We start from the raw sequence: 18438 nt of genomic DNA, 5'->3' as shown, positions 1-18438 counted from the left end.
AGAAAATCTTGCTTACTTGTCTTTATTTGATAATGCCTTTGCTCTGGCTACCTTTTGATACATAAACTACACTGCATTCAAAGTCTTATATTTAAAAGGGTGAAAGTAAGATTACAATTTATAATTTAAAAAATTAAAAAGGGTCACAGTTTTTAAACTTAAAATTGGTTTACATAGTATTCCATGGTGTATATGTGCCACATTTTCTTAATCCAATCTGTCACTGATGGACATTTGGGTTGATTCCAAGTCTTTGCTATTGTGAATAGTGCTGCAATAAACATACGTGTGCATGGGGAGGGGGGAGGGGGGAGGGATTGCACTGGAAGTTATACCTGATGTAAATGACGAGTTGATGGGTGCAGCACACCAACATGGCACAAGTATACATATGTAACAAACCTGCACGTTATGCACATGTACCCTACAACTTAAAGTATAATCATAATAAATAAATTTTAAAAAAATTGGTTTACAAATATATTAGCCATTCTTTCGTAAAGTACTATTTTACATGGAATACAGCAGGTACTTAATAAATGAGAGTCAGTGATAATGTGTTGTACTTATATTGGTTTATCTGGACAAGTATTTTAAATAATATATTAGAAAAGTCTTAGAATTTCTGGGCAAGAATTCAGAAGACAGCTTGCCTCGGAGACCAAAGATGTAAAAATTTACTAACAAGGTAAACTGGACAGGTGATACGGGAATTGGCAGAGTAAAATCATGATATAGAAGTGAAAATTCTGAAGGATGGGGAAGGATCAAAAGTAAAGTAAGGAAATAAAACAAAGCTTATAAAAAAGGACTTAAGTTGAAAGATTATAAGAATTTAAGATTATTTTGTCCAGAGCAGAGACACCAGACTTAAAACTATTAAGTTTTCAGCTATCAAATACCATTGAATAATGAGATCTGTGATAAATCCAATTCTGCACTGTTTTTATCAGTAAAGACCTATTTCTTAAAATGATATGTTAGTTTCAAGAGCACAAGGTTTATTTTTCAGTACAAATGAAACATCATTTGAATTTATATAATTTTGTTAAGTTAGTGACAGAATTTTAAAGTTCTCTTTCAATAGTCAATAGTTTTGTAAAAATAATACCAGATTTTCTCCAAATTTTATCTAATATTTTACTCTTAACAGCATTCAAGACACGGTCCACAGTACAGATGTGTTTTCAGTGGTACAAATATATTAAATACTGCCTGCAGTGACTGATCAATCTGCTTATGAAGTCTTTCCTATATTATTTCTGCTAGATTATGATAAATGCCCTAATCCAAAGGTTTAATCTACTAATTAAAAATAGAAGAACTAATATTATCATTCATTCACTTTTATTTTGAATGTATGTCTACAATTACCCCGTGGGAGAAAAAGTAGTTTTAGTATCTTCACAAACCTACAGTTTTTAAAATAAATTAGTTTAAATAAATTTATATAATTCTCAGGATGATCTCACATTTAATGAACAGACTATGTTCAATATCTATGGAAACTCAAGAAGAGTACTTATGTTAACTTGGACTGGCACCCAGAAGAAATCTAACTTTATTCCACTTGTTTTAACACTCAATTTGCATAGCATGGGTAGAACAAAGCAAATTCTTTTTAGGACCATATTTTAGCAGAGTTGTCACTCCCTCAATTTTTAAAAGAAATTGAACAATTTTCTCAGTGTAGATATTTCTTATTCATACAATATTATATGTTGTTGTTTAAAATAGGCTTCATTAATAATTAAGAAATGTAATTTCGACTAATGCCTTTATTCAATTGTCATGTATGTACTGAGAATGTACTATGTATCAGTAGACTAAGAAATCCAACTTTCACTAATGCATTTATTCAATCATCATGTATGTACTGAAAATGTACTATATATCAGTAGACACTGGGTAGAAAAAAGATTAAGTAGACACACCTCCTGCCTCCGGGAACATAAAAATCCACTAAGGGAGAGGGATAAGAATAAATAGGCAATAAATGAAATGAACTCTGGAACTCCAGAGGACAAGCACCTTAGAGAGATCAGGGAAGAATTTCTGGAGGAGATGGCATATAAACTGTGTTCTGAAGGATAGGGATACAAGTTATTCAGGCAAAGAGAGGGTGATTGGAGAGGGTGTGAAGGAAAGGGTGTTCTTGAATAAGACAGAGACGTGAATAACAACCCATCCAGGAAGCATGAAGGGCATGGCACATTTAGAAATATGGCTAGCACATGGAATTCCAAGAAAAATTGTTCTGAGAAATGTAAGAAAAATTTTAAATGCTATACTAAAAAGTTACTATTTTACCCTGACTATATTGGGAAGTGTCTGAAGTATTTGACGCAGAGCAGTTATAAGAGTCGATTCAGATCTTATGTCACTCTGATGGCAGAGGGGAGAAAAGATTAGAAGGGACTAAACAAGTTTGAGAAATACATTAGACTATGTTTACTTTTTTTGGTTTCTTAAAATATGATCACTGGGCTCTATTTTACTCTTGTATAGATTCTGAATCTACAGAGTCTACATAAATGTCTTTGGAGCACACTCACTTTTATACTCCTAAGTTACCTATGGCCTACTTACACTAATGACCTAACACAATTGCTTTTAGACACTGTAAACTATAGGCTGCAAAGCATCTCATTTTTAGCTTCAAATTCACATTTAAATTTATATTTCAACCTCAGGATTGCAATGCAATGATGTTTCATTATCAGATGGGAACGATGATATAATGAATATGATACTAACAATTAATAGATAAAGTCTTGGAGTTTGTGAATGGCTTATTTGTTTTATAGAGTGAGTAGATTCAAGGTTATGCCCAATAAATAACATGACATTACTCTCATTCGTATTCTATTTTTTGAGTGGAAAGAGAGGTAGAGTTGAGAGGAGCTACAGCTGACAATTTTGTAATTCTGAACCTGTGGCCTCTTTTCTTTATATGTAATATCTATGTGAATCAGTTGGGTGTATAATCATATTTTGGGGAAATGGGAAAGATTAACTGAGATTTAATTTATTTAAACACTTGAATAATACTAACACCTCTTAAGAGCTCACTATTGACAACCACACTGTTTAATGAACTTTATGTGTATTAATTCATTTAACTTTCACAGCAATCCTACAAGACAGGTGCTATTATTCCCATTGCATAGATTAGTACAGAAAAGGGTTTGAGCAACTTCCCCAATGCCACCCAAATGGAAATTGGAGAATGGAGACACAGGTTTCAAAACTATACGATTTGGCTACAGACACCATATTCTCAAACTCTAATCTATAATGGAAAGTAAGCACAATAAAATGGGCACTTACTTTAAAAAGTATTTTAAATTGTGATTTGTTAAAACTGTGATGAAGAACCCACAGGCCTTTATCACAAAGCTCCCTTCCCAGTATGACCATCATGACAGATAATCTAATTTCAATATGAGATGTTTTAAATCTGTTTGTATGTTGGCAGTTCTTAAATATGGCAGACAACTGGATCATTTCGTTTACTGATATAATTTTAGTAATAAACCAGGAGGTCTAATATGTGATATTATACAATATTCTATAGAATGTAATAAAATCGTTTCCATTTCAAATTTAAAAATGAGGCTCATCATTGAATTTTTTTTCTTAATTAGACTTCAGGTAAAATTATTGCTCAACACTGATTCAAACATACAAGTATGTGTGCATATTCTTCTTCTAAATCAAAGTATAGTTGTGAATCTTAGAATTTTTGAGCTGTGAAGAAATCACATGGTACAATACTTCCATGAGAAAAATGAACCTCATAAAAGGTAAATGAATTGACAGGGTCATATACAGAGTGGATAATAACTCCCTTATGAAGAAACATCCTAGGAGATGTCTTATAAAATTGAAACCATTTAAATTTTTTAACCATGTTAGTGGATTTGTGAAAAAAATCATAAATTTTTGAACAAAATCAACCCAACAACTTCTTTCATTATAACAAAATTAAAAGGTAAAGTAATAATAGATAAGATGATGAATATCAACTTAGCTTGAAAATACAATTTGGGGTTATCTAAATCAAGAGAATATATAAGAAAATAAAAAAGAAAGAAGACCATTTCCATGTGTGAGTATAGACCATTTCCATGTGGAAATCTATAACTATTTGGTTAAAAATCTAGGCAGAGTAATTTTAAAAGATTTCCTCTACTATTCAAATATGTAACGGTTTTAACTGAATAGCTACCACAAAATTAATAGGAAAACATTCATTATTTTATCATTAGAAATAAACTTTGTTCTCTTTTGAGGCCTTGGTATATTAAAGTATGCTTCTCAAGAGTATACCTACTTTAATCATGTCTAGTGATTTATTATGCAAAAAGTTCAAACAACTAAGAACTCGGGCTTTAAAATACATATTATTGTAGAAGTATTTTTTGAATTATATGAATAGAAAGAGGATACTATTCAATTTCCAAAATATCCTTAATATTAAAATTATAGGTTTTTAATAATGTTCACTATTAAATTAGAGGTCACTGGAAAAATCATAATAAATGGAAGGATCCTACAGTGCTCATAAAAGGAAAGTAGTGGAGCTCCCTCTATTGAATTATACTTGAGAAATAATGTATTTAAAATCATAATTTTATTATCAAAATGACTGCATGATAACAATCAGAAATTTTTCTTTCTAAGGTCTAATATTTTCAGATTACAGAAACACATATAATAATGTCAGTTTCTGAGAATAATATAGCACATTACATATGTCTTTATAATTTTAACACTTTTTTTTCATTTTTTTTTTTTTGTTTGGGGAAAATTACATTTTAAAGCTATAATTTTCAATTATGTTCTTTTGTTTTTCCTGAGATGGTAAAACTGAAAGGTTACTTGACATTGGTTGAGATTATGAAACATTCTAATAAAATATACTTTCCAGTTTTGTTATGGAAGCCCAAAATATATTCAGATGGAACTGAAATGTTTCTCAATCAGTAAAATGAAGTATTTCACAAGTTTTTCTGATGTGAATAACTAACATTATTATGTTACTGAAAAATGTGATTCATGATGATTATTATTTGGTTGGGTGTCTACAATGTGCCAGGCACTGACAAACATAATATAAACTCAATACCTTCTTGAATATTCCTACCAAATGAACTTAGTAATACTGCTATCCTCAATTAACAAATGAAAAAACAGACAAAAGCTAGAAAGCAAACCTGTGCTCTGATCCATAGCCCAAGCTCTTGAGTTCTTATATAAAGAAATCTATGCTATTCATTGACAGTCTGGAGTCTCTGAGCATAGAGAGTTCACGAAGAGCAAGCAGAGAATAGGTCTTCTAATACCACGGAGATACGGCCATACTGTCTACCATTAAATCAGATGAAACCATCTGGCTGGAGAAAGGTTTTGTTTTAATAAACAGATACGTATTTGCCATTCTAGTATGATAAGAGAAGCTATTTAATCTTATACTAAACAAGCATTTGTCAAGCAGTTCAAATCATTTTCAACCAAATACTTCGGATGGATTCTAAAAAATTATAACCTCCAAACCATACCCTGAAACCCTACTCCTTTTTCACTATTTTATAATTTCTTTAGAAAGGAGACATTTTCTAACAGCAAAGAGGAAAACAGCTGAGGGGATAAAGGTTTTGTTTTAATGAACAGATACGTATTTGCCATTCTAGTATGATAAGACAAGCTATTTAATCTTATACTAAACAAGCATTTCAAAAAAAAAAACCTATTTGAGAACTAGGCAAGCATCCATTGAGGCTGGGTGGAATATGGGGATTTGTGTAATGGAGTAAATCCAAATATATATTACATTTTACTCTTAGATCTGACATCAAAACCGTTATTCATACTTAGACCCATGACCATCTCTGCAAAAATATAAAACCTATACCTTATAATTACCATAAACATTCTTCTTAGAAAGTGTCATACCTATCACCAGGTAGGGAAAATGCTTGCAGAATAAAGTATAAGTGCCCCAAATTTGAACATTTAAAACTAAATACCAGGCAGAAACTGCTTTATTCATGAAATTACAGTATGTGCATACAAACATTACCACCATTATGAATATTTATCATTTATTTAAAAATATTACTTTCAGTATATACCATATGGTTTTGGCAAAATCATATACATACTGCTGTTTTCTATATAAAAGTGACTAAAATAGATATTATTCCTACTTTCCTTAATTGGTTAAAAAATTACAGACTGAAAAATATTTAATGGCACTGATTTTTTAAAAATATTTGTAAAATATTATACTTTTTATCAGTTTATAAAAAATTCTGACAAGCTTTGTTGGAGGAATTGTTCAAAAGATGTTTTACTTAAGCCTTAAACTTGCTGGAAGAATTGTTCGAAATATGATTTACTTAAAAATAACTGAAGTTTGTTTAGTAATGACTATTATACAGGGTTTACAAAGTGGCATTAGTCAGACCACCCATACAATGTATACTGTACCTACAACGGACTAATACAAATATTTGGAAACCATTTCTTTGTGTTGAAAACCGGTATTAAATATACTTTTGACTCAAATATGGCTGCCTCTTAATCCTGATTGTACAGAGTATGAATCTTACAAAATGGAAGAAGTGATGGCTTATAATTACACAGTTTATGTTCTAAAAGTTAACAATCTTATGTGGAAAGAGCAATAATAAAAATTCATGGTAAATACTGTCTTTTCCCATTTTGGGCCCAATCTCATATATAATAAAGTTAGGCACCAATACAGCTTTAGCCTTGTATGTGAGTGTGTATGCCTACTACTCCTATAATTCTAACTTTTCCAATAAGCTTTAAATAAGTTAAAATCAACTGATTATACTGGCTAAAAAGAGGAATATAATAGTACAGATTTATGAAGACAGCTTAAGAAAGAGGCATTCTCTTACTTTTTTGGGGATGTTTTTTAAAGATGTGTACTCTTCGAACAGTAATTTTAGAATTTCTTTCTAAATGAAAAACACATATTCTTTGACTCAGTAATTTCACTTCCAAGACATTTTACCAACAATTGTCACCAATTGTTTCTATGGACAATAACACGTATTAGGATGTTCACGGCTCTTGTTTGTAATAACAAAAAATTGGAAGCAACTTAAACTTCCAGGAACTTGTGAAATGGTTAAATTAATGATGATAGTACAATAAAATCCAATACACCCATTTTTAAAATGAGGTAGAGCTATATGTGCTGCTATGAGACAAATTTTTAATCTCCAAAATGTACTGCTAAGTGAAAAAGGAAAGGTACAAAATGATGTATATCGTATGTTTCCACTTTATTTTTTTAAGTAGGGAGGTATACATACAAATATTTACTAATATGTGAATATTTCACTAAGACAAAGAAATCCTCTTCTAGATCCCACAACTGGCAACTCAATTAGGGAGATTACAAGAAAGTATTTGAATAACTTCAAGAAATCCTTGGTTTTTGCCTCAACTTTCAAAACTTCTTTAGTTTTCCTGAAAAGAGATAGGCACATTTTCAACTCCAGGAGTTAGAAACCATGTTTCTTACCACCTTAGCATCCTTAGTCATGTTATTTCCTCAGCCCACATCCTTTGCTAGATTATTCCTCAGCACAGTTCAGATATCACTTCCTGTAAGACCTTTTTCTCAGCTTCTCCTAAACCCCAGACTAGATCTCGCCACTTTGTTGTAAAATGCTATTCATTTGTTCTTGTGATATTTACCAAAATTTCTAGCAAATAGTTATAAAGTTAATTAATTGATATCTGTTTCCCTGAGAGAACATAACATCTTTGACTGACAGGATCTTGAATGTAATTAGTTTATTTCCATGTCCCTAAGCACAACGTATAGTACATATTGAGCACTCCATTAATATTGGTTGAAAGCTGTTATATATGCTGAATGATGAATTGACATGCGTTTTAATTCTGGATTGGCCAACAATGTGACCTTAGTCAAGTAGTTAAGTAATTTTTAGGTTCTTTACAGGTCAAAACCTTTAATCTATGAGTCTAGGCACAAATGAAACTGAAAACATGTCACTAGGAATTGTGGTTAATTTGCTACTGGATTTCAGGTAATCTCTTAACCTGTGGTTTCATTTATTTCAGCTCTCAAATAGGGGGCTAAACAAAACGATCATCAAAAGAACATTCTCATTTTTCCAACAACCCTTCTTTTACCATAGTTTAACTTGTGACAATAAATTGCGTGCCTCTAATCCTTCAGAATTCATTCTCTCTCTCTCTCTCTGTCTCTCTGTCTTTCTTTCTCCCTCCAACCCCCAACACACACACACTCACACACACTGAACTTTCCATAATTTAACTCTGGGGAGAGTTAAGGTTTTAACTCTAAGTGACAGTATTCTTATTCAACACTGCTTGAGCCTCTCAAAAGGTCGTATGTTTTACCCAAGGATCTAGAAGGTGAAAATTGTTAATGCAAGGTCAACGTTTCTGCAATAAGTGTCTTTGCTGTTGTCACACCCTCGACTACAACTGTGTCCTAGCCATACTGTTGGCTGCTATATCAGGTCACCTTTTCTGACTGATACCACTTAGTTTACATGTACAGAAGAACGCTAGGACTTCCTTCAACATCCGTGATTTTTTAAAGAACCAAATTGGTAGTGTGATTACTGAGAAATCTCGTAGAAGAACCGAATGGAAGTTGTACAATTTGCTGCAAAAAGAATTCAAACTCATACTGAAATAGTTCTTCCCTAAATAACCCCGTAGCTAAGTGTAGCTCCCAGGTGAATTTCAAACAAAATTATTCCCTTGGCATCTGAGGTCACCTTAGTTTCCATTCCAAACCATGGGATCTTTAATGTTTCATATCTACAACATTCTGGAATTCTAGAGGCTACAACCTCACATCATCTTTCTTTCTTATACGTGACATGAAAGGGGAATATAACCCGTTAATGGTATTTCACTGTAGCTGATAATTAAATTTAAATGGGTTAAAAATATATACTTGGTTAGGATGAAGAGTGCATTTATTACAGTGAAGTACTCCAAGACATATAGACAGACAAGTTAAAATTACTATGGAGACTGTATAATATGTTATCCAAAATGCACTTCTGAAAATGAAAAAGGATGCCATTAATAATTGTACCAGCACATGAGGCATAAACCAGGACCGTCTTGGGTACACCAAGATGTATGAATAGTCAACCTACTAATAATGTGCATATTAAGCAAGATAGCACCAAAAGATATAAAAGAAAGAAAATAAATGTCTATAGTAGGTAACACAGAAGTTGACAACAAATGACACCATAGGTGTCACCTGGGGAATGGTTAGCTGATTTTACCTCAAACAAGCTGAATTTGGAAGGGTTCAATGTGTAGGTTTTGACCCTGAAAGCTTAGAAGCTTCTTTTGGCTGCTTACCAAACATTTTCCCATCTTTTAGGGATGGATTCTCACTAGACAATCTCATAAACCAGCTTATTGGTATACATAAGAGCAGTTATTGCCAAGGAAATACAATGCTTCTCTTCCAGCTAGTGCATCCTCTGACTGTAAATTGGCTATATAAGATGTTACGTTGGGTCGGGTGTGGTGGCTCACGCCTGTAATCCCAGCACTTTGGGAAGCCGTGGCAGGTGGATCACCTGAGGCCAGGAGTTCGAGACCAGCCTGGCCAACATGGCGAAATGCAGTCTCTACTAAAATTACAAAAAATTAACCGGGCATCGTGGTGGGCACCTGTAATTCCAGCTACTTGGAAGGCTGAGGCAGGAGAATTGCTTGAACTCCGGAGGCAGAGGTTGCAGTGAGCAGAGATTGCACCATTGCACTCCAGCCTGGGCAACAAGAGCAAGACACTGTCTCAAAAAAACAAAAAACAAAAAACAAAACCTCACATTATAATTAGAAGATTTCTTAGTGACCATGAAATCCAAGCATGGGAAAGTTTACTATATGACTTGAATATTCAGAGCATTAGGTTATTAAAATTTATATATATAGAGAGAGAGAGAGACGGAGTTACACCATGTTGGCCAGGCTGGTCAGTCTCGAACTCTTGGCCTCAGGTGATCCACCCGCCTCAGCCTCCCAGAGTGCTAGGATTATAGGTATGAGCCACTGAGCCTGGTCCCAGAATTAGGTTCTTATAATGAGTTTTATCTATCTCAACAAAAAAGCTATACCTGTTAAGGAGACTGGGCAAGTCATGTCTGCCAGTTAGAGGGGCCACTTACTTTCACCATAAAAGAAAGTGTTTGGATTCATTAAGTATAATACCATCAATAACCATATTTGGCCCAACTCCTCTACTTTTTCTATGTTTCTCCAATAACCAAAGCCTTTTTCATCCTTAATCACAGGTCCTTTACTAATATACATGTTCTTTTCTTTTTGTTTTTCATTAATACTACCAAAGTGCCATCAGGTCTTGATGGCCTGTCCCACTCTGCTCTTTCATGATGGTTTTATTTTCCAATTCAATTCTCAGTGAGGATATTATATCCCCAACTCCCAAACTTCTTGAGAAAATTTCCTAGTAATCCATGAATGTCAGGTGCTGCCATATGGAGTTTAATTCTCCACAGATGCATTGCTTCTACTCTATTTAATGCAAAAATAAAAATAAAAATTTTAAGCAGCTTCTAGGTGTCAAGTTCTTGACTAGACTTGAGGATACATAGACAAAGATAATATTTGGTATTCAAAAAATTTATGTTCAACTGAAAAAAGAAAAGTCACTAATATCATAATACGATGTGGTAAAAGCTACAGCAAAGACAAGTACAGGGAAAAGGAAACGGGAAAAGTTAAGACTCATTTTAGTCATTATCAACATTCCAATGTTGATTCTGCACCAAAGGCAAGTAAGTACAGGAAAGTTTTTTTTTTTTTTTCCATTCACAGTTCAAATAAGGCAACCTAGACTCTCTAAAACTATACAGATGGAGAGGATAAAAAACCACTTACATCAATTTCGAAGGTGAAAGTATATTTGAGATTTATCTCCCTCAAGAAAACATTGTGTTGGAGTGCTGGTTGATATCTTAATCTACAAATTCAGTTAACTTCTCTGGTTAGAGCTTCATAATAAGTTAAAGTAATCAAAAATAAAGTCTTTTTTATTACAAATTCCAATCTTCCTAACATTTATGGATTTGATATTACTTGTTTTCACTGTTTACAGTAGCCCCATAATCCATGATAAGTAGCAATTTTTTTTTCTAAAAGCAGGTGTGTGAATATCCTACTGGGGAGTCAATCTACCTGGCTGCCAACCCAACTCATACCATGAAAAGGGTATTGCTTTATTATTCATTTATTCATGGAAACTCATATGATGTAATAAAAAACTTGCTTCAGAAAAAGGGCCAGGTGAGGATAAAATTTTTCTTAAACTTGGAATGTGATTTTGCAGAGCTAAACAAATTATTCATAATGGAAGTGTCATTGAGCAAAGGCCAGAAGACTACAGCAATTGCCATGATCATAGTATGGTTTCCTGTGAATGAACATCAAGAATATATAATATTTATATGATTTGAAAAGATTGCAAAGGTTTAGTTTCATCTCATAGATGTTTTTCATCTTACTTGGGCCAAGATTTTCCATCAGTTCCTTAAGTGATACAGAAAAGAGCTAAAACAATAATAATAACAGTAATAGAGAAGCAAATCAGAGAAGCTGGACAGCTAATTTCTGATTAGCCTATTCCCCATCAGTTTAGTTTCATTGTGTTGAAGTACTATGAATTCTTAGACCAGACAAGCACAGACATGTTCATTGAAGTACCTCAATGCAAAGTCAAATTAAGTAAGCCTTTGGTTAGAAGCTGTTTTGGATTGTGCACAACTCTGATTCCCCCTTCATTTGAATGGATAATTGAGAACTGACTGGATAAGTAAGAGAGGAAGCATTAAAAGCTAATTTCATTCTTGGAACATAGACTACAATAATGGGCTATGATAATAGGTTAGCATAAAACAATTACTGAACACCACAGCACATTTGGAACTAGGCCTATCTGAAATATATAAGGTATTCCATTCAATAATAAGGGAGAAAAGAGAATGTAAAATTTATTATTTAAGCAGAGAAATTAGCTGCATGAAAATATCAGTAACTCCAAAGATATAGTAATGTCTTACGTACTATAGGGAGACTGTAATAATTGTAGGATGTAACCTTACCAAATAGCCTGCAATATCCTCTTCCTTAATATAGAATATCTATTTTAGTCTTGAATTTACTCTCCACAAGGAAAGGAAAATTCTACCCTAATAAAAAAACTAATCAAAAGTATAAATGGATTTTTTCCATTTCTTATTGAAAATAAGCTGAAATCCAAAAGTAATAACCAAATAAATGTTATGACCCACCATTCCCAAGAAACCATTATTTAGTATTCCAGTAAGTTAGTTCATTCTTCATATGTCACATACATGTGTCACGCACATAATGTGTAAGAAATGAGATGAGCCTTTGTGAAAACTTAACAATGAAGAATAAAAATAACACCTAGTGAGAAATTACATTTAAGTTTCTATGTATACTTTGAGACAGAGAGCTACTCTTCTATCATAGCTATACCTAAGTGGATCGTCTGCATATCTGGGCTGTAAATTGCATGTGTCTACTTGAGTGAAAACCTTTAGGGAGCCAGAACTCTTTGATGGTGTTTTATTCTAAATAAATGGCCAGAACAGAAAGAAGTGTGTTTGGAAATGTAAAACATGGTGATTACAAAGCATTTAAAATACTATCTGACAAACTGCTGTCATCTGACACCAAGTAATACTGACAACTTAGGTGGTACTAAGTTTTACAAAGGCCCATGGTTAGTGGCATGAAAATTTGAGGGAGAAAAAGAAAAAAGAGAGAGGAAAAAAAAAACATATTTCCATTATTTTAATAAAATGATAAAAGTGATAATTAAGTGGAATAAATTAAAGAGTGTTATTCTATTAACAATATAATAAAACCCTTAATTAATATAGCATGTTTTACTTAAAAAATTTGAAATGCTGAGCAAGGGAATTCTAATCTCAATCAGAACCATGCATTGCATAGAAAGAAAATTCACAGACGGGAAATGAAAAAGAGCAGAAAAATAATTTTCCAAAGGTCACAACACTCTTACATGACATAGTTAAAAACTCAACACATGAATACTGACTACAATATAAAATTTTTCTAATAACACAAGACTATTAAAATGGGTTTTTATTAATGTTCTTCTTTTTGATAAGTCAATGGTAGACATGCATTTTCATCTGAATGTCTATTAAAAAAGATAAGCTAGTTTGAGTTTTCTACAAAGTAAGAAAAGGTTTGGAATCTGGTAAGACAAGATATTTTGGATTTCTACAAGTTTTAAAACAAGAGAAAAGTATTAGTATTTTCTATTTCCTTCTGTCTTGCATTTACAACCATGTTGCAAATCAACTTCCCTGTTGAGCAACTTTAGGATGTACAGTATGAGGCTTTGTAACATGAACATTTAAGCATAAACCATCATTTATATCTCATTCTAGGTACTATGTGTGCAGTTTAAATAGGGGCAGGCTTGCAGGAGGGATGGGTTACACTAGCAGGGCTTTCTGAGGCCTACTATCCTTTCCTGCTTTTGGGTCCTCTTTTCCCAGGAGAGTGGAAGGCTAATTTCTCTCCTTCACGCTTTTTTTTCCCCCCTACTAAGGCTGGGAAGAGTAGGCATAGATGTTATCATGAATTTTTATCATGAATTTTTTTAAAGGTAGAAAAAAAAAGGAAATTAGAAATTGGGGTCCACTGATACTTTTCTAGTAATACAATTTATATGAATTTTGTCTAGACTGAGATCCTTAGAAAAATAGTGTTGAAAAATGACTGTGCCTGCCTAAATTGATTTTTTACCTTAAGACTTCAGAAACAAAGAGTTTTTGAGCTGGGAGGCATTTCAGAGTGTAGGTCTTTAGTCTTGTCTTTTTGTTTTATATGAGAAAACTGAAGTCCAAAAAGGTTAAATGATTTGCTTAAGTGCCTGAAGGTAGATGTCCTGAAGAAAGCCTAGAAAAGCAATTTACTGCAAATAATACTTCATTAAATTGTAAATTGCTATTGGATTAAATAAATCCTTAAAGAAAAAAATAATATATATTGGCTATTAAACAGTTTTCAGTTTTTAAATTAATCAATTTTAGTAGTCCTACATCAATAGTCTTTGAAAGGACATTATTTGAGTTGATGCTTTCCCAAGTCCTTTTGAGATCAATTGATACGTTTCAAACATAATATCCCACTGAAGAAAGCTTTATGTGTGCTCATGTCTTAGGATGAATCTTATATCAGTGAGTAGTTATGAAAAATCCCATCGAGGGGTTCACACAGATGACCCAAGTGAAGAGTTAACTGCAGCGCCCCACCTCCGTGTTGTAAATAATCCAGAAAAGCCTTTTTTTTTTTTTTTTTTTTTTTAAGCAATGCAAAATGTCACCACAGGCTGACGCTCTTTCTACAAGAATAATGAGATTATTGCTACCTCGGATGCTGAACACACATTTCATTGCCTTTATCTCTGAATTCAGTTTTCGTTTTCCTCTCCTTTCAAAACAGGTAACGTGGCACGCCTAAAATATATCAATGACTGTGTAGCGACTACAGGCCAAAAGACCCGGGGAAGCACTTTCACAAACTCGAGTTTTTGACCTCTACAACTGGACACACACTATTAAAACTGCTCCGGAAATGAAGGGTGGCCGGCGGGGAAGTCAGTTACCCCCCTCAAATGAAGCCAGCTATTGGCACCGCATCCCCACCGGGCTCTGTTATTCAGAGGGCTCCGAAGGAGGCGCACTCACACTGTCCAAGCCTTGCTTCCTCAGTGTAGACACGGCGCCTTTAGTGCTGTAACCTTTCCCTTTAAAACACACTGATATTGCAATGAGAATTTCGGCAATGCCAGCTCGGTAATTCACAGAAACCACGGATCTGAGGGGTCCAGAGCATCGGATCCTCAGATTCACCGTGGCTGGCTGCGGTGAGCCGGGGCTAGCCGCTCCCGGAAAGCGCGCAGTTCCGTGCCCCTTGGACGCACGAGCCTGTGGCGCCAAAAGAATCACCGCGCAGGAGGTCTGAAAGCGGAACTTTCCCCCTTTTAGCAGTTAAATGTGTAAAAAGAAAAAAACCTATCCTGCGACGTGGCCCGCCTGTGACGGCACAGAAAAGGAAACTGGGTATGGGCGTGTGGTCAGGGGTGTGGACGTAGGTGAGATTACATTCTCCAAGTATCGAGAGGGTTAATCGGAAACCAACTCTGGGCGTGTGGACGTTTGCATCTTACAAACCGACATCACCCTTGTCCTCCCTTCTTGACTCATTCCCTGGCTCCGAAGTGTCCTTTTCTCCATCGGACAGTGGAATCTCGAAAAAGTGAAATCCACACTGTGCCAGGCCCAAGGCGGGTCTCGCCTTTCCATCTACCTCCCCAGCGTTGTTACACTGGGACACCTGCTTTAAATCCGGTTGAACTATGGTTTCACAGTCCCCGCCCCAGAACCCGAGATTTGTCAGAGAACGCAGACGCCTTTTTTTTTTTTTTCCTTCAGCCTCAGAAACATCAGGTGAGCTCATTACCTCACCCAGAAACGTAACTTTAATAAAGAGATCTGGAGAGGGCACTCCTCCCGCCCACACACACAGCAACGGCAGCAGCAGCAGCTCACAAACACTTGTAATCTCTTCCACAGGCTCTGCCCCCCAAACCCCTCTCCCCGCCAGTTCCTGGGAGAGATTCAGAGGCTTTCAAACCTCTTCTGTGACCTGAGCTTGCCGCCAGCTGAAGGGATGTGCACGGATAAAAGGAAGGAAGGTTTTTCTTTGATAAAAACTAAAGAAAAAGCTAAGAACAAACAGGCCAACATACCAGGAAGTAGGAGTTTAACTGGCAACTGTCTACGCAGGGATAGAAATAAAAACTTCAAAGAAAAAAAAATCCCCCAAATTTTCAGTTTGGGGGAGCAAAGGAACCTGCTGCTCTGTCAGGCAACTGTGAGCGCACAGAATACCCTGTTAGGAACAACTTGTGTCAGCCGCCAGGCGGGTCTGAGGATACCAAAGCCAGCGGACGTCCCCGAGGGTGCGGAAAGGGATTTCCCGCGAGATATTTTAGTTGTTGGGAATTTTGCCTGTTTTGCCCCCCATCTCTCTCTCTTCTAAGACTCAGTACAGAACTGAGAACTGAGGTTCTATGAGCAGGTCCTGGAAATTCACAAGCGTCTCACTGAGGTGTCTCCCAGACCTAGCTACTAATTCCTGTTCAGGCTGTGTTATCTGCCTGCGGTCACCCTTACACTCACCGCCCGCCCAGACAATGGACGGGGACCGGAGGGGGGAACGTTGAAACCACGATTTGCAGCATCAGTAGGTTTCTCAAGGTGGGCGTGGGGGGGAGGGGGTGATTAAAGTCCTCTCCTTCTGTACCCCTCCCATCCCTTCCTCAGCTCACCAAGGGGAAGTTACAAGGGGATTTATCACGAAAAAGTGCCGGCAGTTATTTCATCCCAGAGCTAAGCGAAAGAAAAACTGCTCGGGGCGCAGTGACGTGGACTTGGATACCCAGAGACAGGAGGAACTGTCAGAGGGCGAGAGTCCGCCGCCTAGCTGGGAGTCGCAGGGACAAGCGGAGAGCGTCAGGCGAATCCTGCCCACTGGCCCCTGCAGCCACAACCCCGGAGCCCCAAGTTCTTGGAGATTCACCCAGTTTCCCCAGCTTCATGCCCAAACTTGAGCCAACCAGCCAAGCCCAAACGTGCGGCACAGGTGACCGAGCCCGGGGACAGCTCTGTGCCGGGACAGAGGTCCCCTTACCTCATCCACGCGCCTAGGCGCACTGCCTCGGGGGTGCGAGGCTGGGACGGGGACCTAGGAAACTGCTCCAGGCCCACGTCTGTCTGGGGCTGCTCCCAGGCCCTTGCTCACCTGGCCTGAGGACGGTGGCGGAGATCAAGAGGCAGAAGAGCAGACGGCAGGAGCTGGCCCCCTTGGATTCCATATTCTTCCTCCTTCTTGGAGGGCCACTGACGGAGTCCACGCCGCAGGAGGGGGCGTCGTCCCGGGCCCCGCGGTGCCCGCGCGCTGGCGGGTCCCGACGCAGGGGCAGCGTCTTCTCCCAGACACACCGTCCCCTGGGCTGTGGCGCTGCACCTTCGGGTCTCTGCCGCACGCAACTTTCCACCACGCAATGCCCCCAACTCCTCCTCCCTCCCGCTCAACACCAGCCCACTGGCCCTTCGGCTGCTCCGTCGGGGACAACGACCCTCTCTTTCCAGGAGACACTTGAGTAATTCGGGAAGGTGTAAGCGGTTCTTTTCGCTGGTATCTTCTTTTATTTTCCTTGTCTTGGGATGATAATAATAATGGCAGAGGCAATGTGCATGAAACGCCGGGTGCTAAGAAGGACTCGCAGGAGGCAGCAACGGGGGGCGGCGGGTCTCCTCAGGTGGCAGCGGTGGTAGCAGTGGCAGCGGCAGCGGCGGCGGCAGCGGCGGCAGCGGTCTCTGGGCTGCTCTGAGTAGAGGGACTGGAAGGCGTGTGTAAGCTGCCTCTTTCCTCCTCTCCCCGCCTCCTCCCTCCCTCCGGTCTCCTCCCCACTTCCCCGGACGCGGCGCAGAGCAGGTGGTTGAAGCAAGGATCCGCAGCCTAGAGGCGCTGCAGGACTGAGTCCGAGCCCTGAGCCCAGCTCCGGGATCGGGGAGAACCATGTGCCCCTGTCCTAGCGTCCGGGTGGGCGGGGTTTCACCGAGGCTCCGCCCCCAGGTCCAGGTCCGCCAATAAGGAAAAAGCACAGGAGCCGCGCGCGCCCAGGAGAGCCCTGGGACTAACACTTTCTGTGATGTTGCAGCGCGGTAGTGATAAGGCCTTTGGCTTCCAACGGCCCACCCACCCTCGCTGAGGTTTAAAAATCGACTGCCCTCTTCCTCCACCCATACGCCCATCTCACTGACTCATTCCTCAGGGATTTTTCTCCGCGGTGCTGCTGCAGCCTTCTGTCCTGTAAAGACAATAGTGGGGCAGGGCGGTGGCGGTGGGGAGCGAACTTGGGGTCCAAGAGCCGTAGTGAAGGGAAAAGGAAAGGGCAGGAGGAAGTGGCAAAGGTGGAAACTTGCTTCCTGGGAGTTAACAGGAATAGCTGCTGGTTGGCAGAGGCAATCCCCGTACTGGACTGATTCCTCCTGTACTTTTCGAATCTCTCTGCTCCCCCTGCTCACTCCCACCACTTCCCTCACCCCCGGCTGGCATAGACTTTGTTTTAAAGGAAGACCACGTGAGTCGACTGCCCGGTACCAAACAGAAGATATTTGTTTTTCCCGGGGGAAATTAAATCTGGAATTTCTAAACCGTACTTCGTCATACGGATTTTCCCAATGTCTACAAAAGCCCTCTAGAAAGCCTGTCACT

At 37.8% G+C, this 18438-nt stretch overlaps 1 protein-coding gene across 2 annotated transcripts in view; it reads right to left on the bottom strand.

Moving 5' to 3' along the window:
• Positions 1-17745, bottom strand: part of ALCAM (activated leukocyte cell adhesion molecule) — a 229414-nt gene extending 211669 nt beyond the window's left edge. For both annotated transcript variants that reach the window (XM_011995262.1, XM_011995271.1), the window contains exon 1: positions 16960-17745. In XM_011995262.1, the coding sequence (XP_011850652.1) occupies positions 16960-17032 (73 nt within the window). In that variant the 5' untranslated portion in view covers positions 17033-17745. The remainder of the gene's footprint in view (positions 1-16959) is intronic.
• Between the last annotated feature and the right edge of the window lie 693 nt (positions 17746-18438).

Source organism: Mandrillus leucophaeus, unplaced genomic scaffold, assembly GCF_000951045.1.
Source record: "Mandrillus leucophaeus isolate KB7577 unplaced genomic scaffold, Mleu.le_1.0 Scaffold113, whole genome shotgun sequence".
NCBI lineage: Eukaryota > Metazoa > Chordata > Mammalia > Primates > Cercopithecidae > Mandrillus > Mandrillus leucophaeus.
The sequence above is the reverse complement of the archived record's forward strand: the minus strand, read 5'-3'. Positions and strand labels throughout refer to the sequence as shown.